This window comes from Hetaerina americana, unplaced genomic scaffold (genome assembly GCF_022747635.1).
Source record: "Hetaerina americana unplaced genomic scaffold, ioHetAmer1.1.p SCAF_1573, whole genome shotgun sequence".
NCBI classification, from domain to species: Eukaryota; Metazoa; Arthropoda; class Insecta; order Odonata; family Calopterygidae; genus Hetaerina; species Hetaerina americana.
In genome coordinates this window covers 6,180-13,060 of record NW_027286707.1, presented here as the reverse complement: position 1 = coordinate 13,060, position 6,881 = coordinate 6,180, and the positions used below count along the sequence as shown (strand labels likewise).

General features: G+C 44.1%; 1 protein-coding gene across 1 annotated transcript; it reads left to right on the top strand.

Moving 5' to 3' along the window:
* Positions 1–521: 521 nt before the first annotated feature.
* On the top strand, positions 522–3,420 carry LOC139686963 (mucin-19-like; the record flags this gene model as incomplete). Its single annotated transcript, XM_071583994.1, has 2 exons — positions 522–865; positions 1,951–3,420. A coding segment is annotated over exon 2 (1,376 nt), but the record flags the coding sequence as incomplete, so codon positions are not given.
* Between the last annotated feature and the right edge of the window lie 3,461 nt (positions 3,421–6,881).

Genomic DNA, 6,881 nt, shown 5'->3' with positions numbered 1-6,881 from the left:
TGTTTGTTTCAGGGTTATGAACGGATATTGTACAATAATTGACCTTATTTCAGACGTAATGGATTGCCTCTTGAAGAAATAATTTAAAATTAAAGGAGCTTGAGCTACTTTAAAATTTTTTTGCATCATGAGCTCAGATATTATGAGTTTATATGAATGCGTTGGCAACTAACTATCTGGAACGAAAATTCAGGGAGATCTTTAATTTTATGAACAGGCAATTAAAAAAATATTTATACTCGACCTGGCCATGATGGTGACGAAAGAAAATGAAATTGAGAATTTTTAAACATAACTAGCAGCCGTTTTTCTATCGATTCATTATAATTTCACAAGAACTACCCTAATAAGCTGAGTAGCATTCATAAAAACTATTTTTAATATTAAATATATATCTTCAAAACTTCCAACGTACTCCTTCCCCCACGCGTTACATTAGTGTTTTGTTAGCTCGACAGATGCATCATGGATCTACGATTCATTGGTTTGGGTTGGAGATTAGTCCGTGAAGGATCTTGGGAGTGTCGGACGGAAACCATATTTTCCCATCATATAGGCGGAAATATTCTGGAGGGAAAGGTAACGTCGTTATATGTTTATTGCGATGTTGCCTTTCCAGGGTTGCAGACGTTTCATTTATTGTGTGTATATTTGCAGACCGTCTAGAGACTTATGTTTTTGTTCCTTTGCGGAGTAAGTGACCAAATTGAGTAGTTTTCGCGCAGGTGTTGAACAGTGCTCGAGATTGCTTTGTTGATGACATTGATACGACTGGTTGTGAGTTGCGTGTAACGTTCAGTGAACAGCGAAGGGATATGAGCTCTTCTGAATTTAGATATTTGCGTCGATGATATACGACATGCAGGTAATATTCTACTGGTATTGTATTTCTGTTGTGAGTAGTCTTAATTATCGTTGATTCATTTAACGAGGATGTGTTCATCCATTAGTGGATGATTAATTATCATATGTAATCCGAGCTTTTGTAATGTGGTTTATTTACGTTCTCAGTAGTTAGCTGAACTGTGTTTTGGGTTATAGAATGAGAATTCATTTTCAATTCGCAAATGCTACAATTTTGTTTGGTTATTAGGAAAGCCTTATGTGGGGAATGAAAGATTTTTGTCTTACATTTAATCATTTTTTGTTAAACACTAATCGTTTCAAATTATTGGAACGCCACCAATGTAGTTTTATGTCGCAGATAATGTTTGGCTTCGTACTACTTGTGAAAGATTAATGCCCTGATTTGTGGTTTGCATTATTGTTTTAGATTTTGATTACTCCTAGCCTCTCAAAAGCAGAAATTTTCAGTTTTCTGCCTTGATGATGGATGATTATAGCCTTGAAAAAGATGATGTCCAGATAATCTCATTTGAAGTATGTTTTAACGTTAGTTCGATATTGATTTACTTTTCATCCATTTTTCATCGGTTGCCTTATTAGAAAAAAGTGCACATCAAATCATTGTAAACATAAAACAGCATTGGAATCCGTTGTCGTGGATATATTATCAATTTAATAATATTTGAAATCCATAAGATGCAGTGTAGTAGTGTTACGGTGTGACATATGTACAGATTTAACACAGCACACGATCAGGAAGAATGCAGATATCGTCAAAATCTAATCGTGGTGAATATTCAAGAAGATTAATATCCTCTTGTCGCGATACTTTTTTGGCATCCATTCTATTTTGTGCAGCTCTTGCATGACAGACGCAAACACTCATACGCAGTGTACGTTAAGTCATGAACGACTCAAGGGATATAATCGTGCCGCATTAGCGTTAGTAATATAGGCATTATATACATTTTTGAAGTTCGAGGAATATTTGGGAGGCAAATGCTGGGTGTATTTATAGAGCGTAGATGTTAACTTACGCTTGGATAAATGTGCGTGCAGACTGTGACGCTGTCATCGTTAATAACTCTTCTTTTATTTTTTCAGTGTAACTTGAAAACTATCAGGATAGCTGCATCAAATTACTTATTACCGCGAGTGATGGTGCTGCCCATTGTCGTCACCCCTACGCGTGCTCGGGATGATGTCCGGGAAGCCTGAGCAACAACCCATTCAAAATGTGGTAGTATACGTGTCGACCGGAGATAATTTCGCCCAATCCTATTCTGTTGGCCAGCAAAATGTGGCTTTTCAGCATCCCCAGAGTGGGGGATTTGCATCAGCGACCCCCCTAACTTGCAAGAAGTCGGGTCTAAAAGCTGAATTCGTGAATGGCAGCCCCAACCCCGGAGGTTTATACACCCCCCCCTCAGTTCAGTCGAATGGTTACCCCGGCACCAGCTTGGCGTACGGCGGGAGCTCGACAGGCATCCTCAAGAATCTCGGGGCAGGTCAGCACATGTGCGGTCACATCGAATCCCTCTCTGCCGGAGAAGACCAGCAGCAAATCTGCAGCTATGCGTCGCCCGCCCACCCCAGGATTTGCGCGGGGACCACCTTCATCGAAAAGGGGGCCAGGGGGGCCCCTACCGGCGCCGACGCGGACGTCATCCAGGGGAATTACGTAGCGGCTGTGACCGTGGATCGGGGGACCGGGGACGTGGGGCCTCGAGGTTTCGTGACCCTCTGCGGTGAGAGTTCGCCCACCACTCCGGGGGCCCTCGTTCCTCCGGGCCCGAGGGCCTCCTCGCGCTGCGACTCTGCCCGCTCCGAAGCCGCTGAGTCCAGCTGCAGTAGTTTGAGCTCCGACGGACAGCAGGAGGCCTCGGCGGCGCCCAATCCGATGATCCAGGGGCCCTCGGGGGCCCACCATCACCCGCCCGTGGTGTGCCGCACCGGGTCGGTCGCTCTGGCGGCCGGGCAGATCCTGCTGCAAGGAGGGCCCCCTCACGGTATCGCGCAATTGACCTCATCCTCCGCCTCCGGACAGGCGGGTCTCCACTTCACGTCTCCGCAGGCGCAGCACCACTCGCAGACGCCTCACCCAGAAGCGGTGCAATCGTACATCGCATGTCCCGGCGGGGGCGTGGTGCTCGGGAACCAAACGGTCGTCCTCAACGGTCAGCAGACCCTCGGAGGGGCTGCTGGCCATCACGCCGGCCAGCAGGCCATCGGGAATCTTGTCCTAACGATGACGGTGCCTCAGTTGGTGCCAACGGGTGCCCTGGCGTCGGGAGGCCAGGTGCTCCAGGCCTTCACCACCGTCGGCTCGCTGGCCTCAACGGGCCCCTTGGCACCACCCACCGTGACCCTAGCGCACGGCGGCGGTGGGTCCATCAACTCGCAGCCGCTCCTCTCCGTGCATCCCTCCATTGCCACCCCCCCGGTGGGAGTGACTGCCCCCGTGGTCGTTAACCCTTCCGTCGCGGAATCCACCACCTCAACTCCCGGCGGAATATCGATCCCCTTCGGTTGGAAGAGGCTGCTCTCCACCAGCGGTTCCATCGTATACGTAAGGTGAGTGCCTCTCTCATGCCCCGGGTCCCTGCGAAATGTGTCCGGCCGGTCACGCACCGGACCTTCCTCTCCCGGAGACGGTTTGCTAATAGGCAGGCACTCTTGGAGATCAGCTGGCCTTGTCTCAGGTTAGCTGGCTCCCTTTTGGTTAGCCACTTCCTCAAATGACTTCCTTTACTTAAGGTGTTTGATGTATCCTTAAAAATTCTTATCTTTAGTAAGTGTTGGCTCTCCGCAAGTGCTCGTAGCAAATTATGATAATCTTTTGAATTCAGATGGCCATGTCTATATCTTTTCATGACGGTACGCTTCCATGGACATTCGGTCGCCGTTCAGTTCTGATTTTGCACTTCGTTTTCATTCCAGCGTAAAAAAATAGGCGATCATTGAAGGTCAAGGGTTCGAGTTGATGACCATCAAGACCGGGGACAATGATGGCTGTGTAATTATTATGAGTCTTACTTAATTACAATTAAGAAGAATTATAGATAGATTTTTGTGACCAAACGTACGCCAATAGCAATTTGGTCGTCGGTTAAATGACAATTCAGTGATAGGCAGTGTTTGAAAAGGCTGCAGCGGTTCATTTATTTGTCATCAAACCGAAAGCCCATTTTTTTGGCCTTGACATCGGATTTTTAAACTTGAAAATAACAAAGACTAGGAAACACCCGAGCTCCGAGTGGAGAAAATCGCACCTAGGCGTCGGTTCGGGCCGCGATCTCAGGATTGGCAGACTGAGACTGCCTGTCGCCTCCAGGGTTGGCTGGAATCAGCTGGATCATGTATTCTCATCAAGTCACCAATATCAGATTACTATGAAAGTAAATGGATCATTTGTGCCCATTTTGGTAATCTGGGAGAATCATTACCCATTCCGAATGTTAATCGTGTTTAATTTGCCGTTGTTAAACTTGCTTTTATGTTCATTTCACCCTCTTATTCGAGTATATTTGTTCGTTCAAATTGAAATAATGTGCTGAGAGTTTCGTTGGAGGAATGCTCACATCTATGGGCGATGTCCGCATCGCATCTCTTTCGGATTGGCGGTAGTTCACCCGTATTCCTTGTAACGTTTGATTTCGTGTCAGAATTTAATCGTCACCCTTGAAGCATCAAAACTGACCTATGTGCGTGTGGTCGAATGAGTTATTCCTGGTGAAATAGGTTATCAGTAACGTGGTCTCAGTTGTGATTTGTGTGAGTAGTAGTCTTCTTTTGGCTGGTTCGCCGTCCCTGAGGCTCCGAATCCTTCTTCTCCCAATGCGATCGCTGTAAGCAATCGTCTGGTCTCTCAATCAGTGCATGCCTTGTGTTATTCTTGAATGGCGTGTTAGCCGAGCCGAGTTAGGACGAGTGACTTAGGCGCAGAAATATTGGCTCATCCAAAATTTATTAATTCCAATTCATAATCGCGGCAACTTCCCTTTTTTTTTTAAGAATAATACACGACATATTTGCAATGTGTATAAATACTCGAAACTTTCTTTTAGCATTCTTATGACTCAGCCTTCAGTGTGAGGCAATCTGGAATTCTTCGTTGGATATGGAAGTTCAGAGACGAAAATTACTCTCGCCAAATTTCTATCATCTGATGTTTCTTCTTTTCCTGAATTCCACGGAATGAGTGTCTATCTGAACGCCACGGTTGACCGTGTACACCCATGCTGCTGCCTACAGCCATTTGTAAAACAGTATATCTTTTGTTTTCCCTCGGGCCACCGAAATCATGATCAATGTTAATCGCCCCCCGCTGCGGAAAAGTCGAATCTAGCGAATAGGAGGTGTGAACACCATGTCTCTGCATTAATAATAATTTGTCACGCAATGTTAATTGGAAATTTCGAGGCTTAATTATTTTGTTTTTCGATTAGAAATTGCTATTTGGAGTACCCATCGGCTGTTAGGGATCCCTCAAATTACTTTCTTTGGTCGCTATCTGACAGCCGCTATTTCCCACTAATTGCTACACGTATTTTAACTATGTGGATTTGGTCAGTTCGGTGACTTGATTAATGGATTCCCACTCCGCCCGGGTTCCTTATTTCGTTGGCATCCCGATCCATACTTGGGGTGCCGTATGTGTCGAGTACTTCCAAGTGGAGTCGAGCAGTCCGGCGGATGGGGCTTGAACGGTGCACCCCTGGGCACTTTTCGATCCGAGTCGGACGCGACGCCGGACTCTGCACCCTTCTTCCTCAATTCCCTGAGAATACTTCCCCTGTCAAATCCCCAAACTATTATCTTTAATGAGTCAAATGACCTCGGCTGTCGGTCGACACACCCCCCCTCCCAAAATGACTAAATATCACAAATATATCCTAGAACTGAAGAGACTGCTCCTCGGATTCCATTTGTTCGACTTGCTCCATATTTACTCGATTCCATTATGCATTTACTCACAGTACCTCGCTATTATATCTGCGCAAATTTATCACCTACGGAGACTACTCGATATTAATTTTCCGTAGCAGATTAAGTTTTGCCCCTTTCAATCCTCTGTTGAATACATTTGCGATTACATAATACTTCGCAATAACCTTTCCCGAGTTGATTATTTTACTCTGCTTTCTGTGAAGCGGACAGTATTTTATCTTACGAACGGATAATGTTTATAGCAGGATATGTCAAGTCAGTCTGTGAGAACATCGTTGTCTTCTTCAAAACTAAGGTAATTTAAAAATATTTATCAAGATACATCGGGAAGAATGATTGATGGACGAACCTCGTGTACTATTTCAGTAATTTCTCTTCACGTATGATATGAAAATAAACTTTGAATTATTTTAGCCCCCCTGGATCGTTATCTTAAGATTTATATGTAACATGTTCGTAAAAGAAAACTGCCTACGTTAAAGTTCCTTTCATTCCAGCTCAACCTTTTATTACCGTTGAGGTACCGACAAAGGCTATACTTCGCCTTGCGTGTAAACTATCCGTGTTTATTGTCGAATTTGAATGTAATCAATTGCTTAAATTATAATGCACCCATTCATTGGGCAAGTTCGGTAGCTGAAATGCATAATTTAAATTGCTGACTCATTTCTCCGTTTGATTTCAATTTCTGGATGACAGTCTCTTGCTGTGCGAGGGCGCGGGTGATACGTGTTTCAGCTTTCGCTTCTTGGTAAACGAACCAGTTTAACTTAACCATGATGCGGTTTACATGTGGATGACAATTTTTTCCAAGGGAAGCACCGGCTTCAACAATAAGCCCAACGGAAACTTTCTGTTCGTCTAAACATTCTTTTCCAGGGGCTCGCAGTTGGGCAGACCAGATATTATATATATATATATATATATATATATATATATATATATATATATATATATATATATATATATGTGTGTGTGTGTGTGTGTAATGTATATAATATAATATATTATATAATATTATATATTAAATTATATACACACACACACACACACACACACACATATATATATATATATATATATAT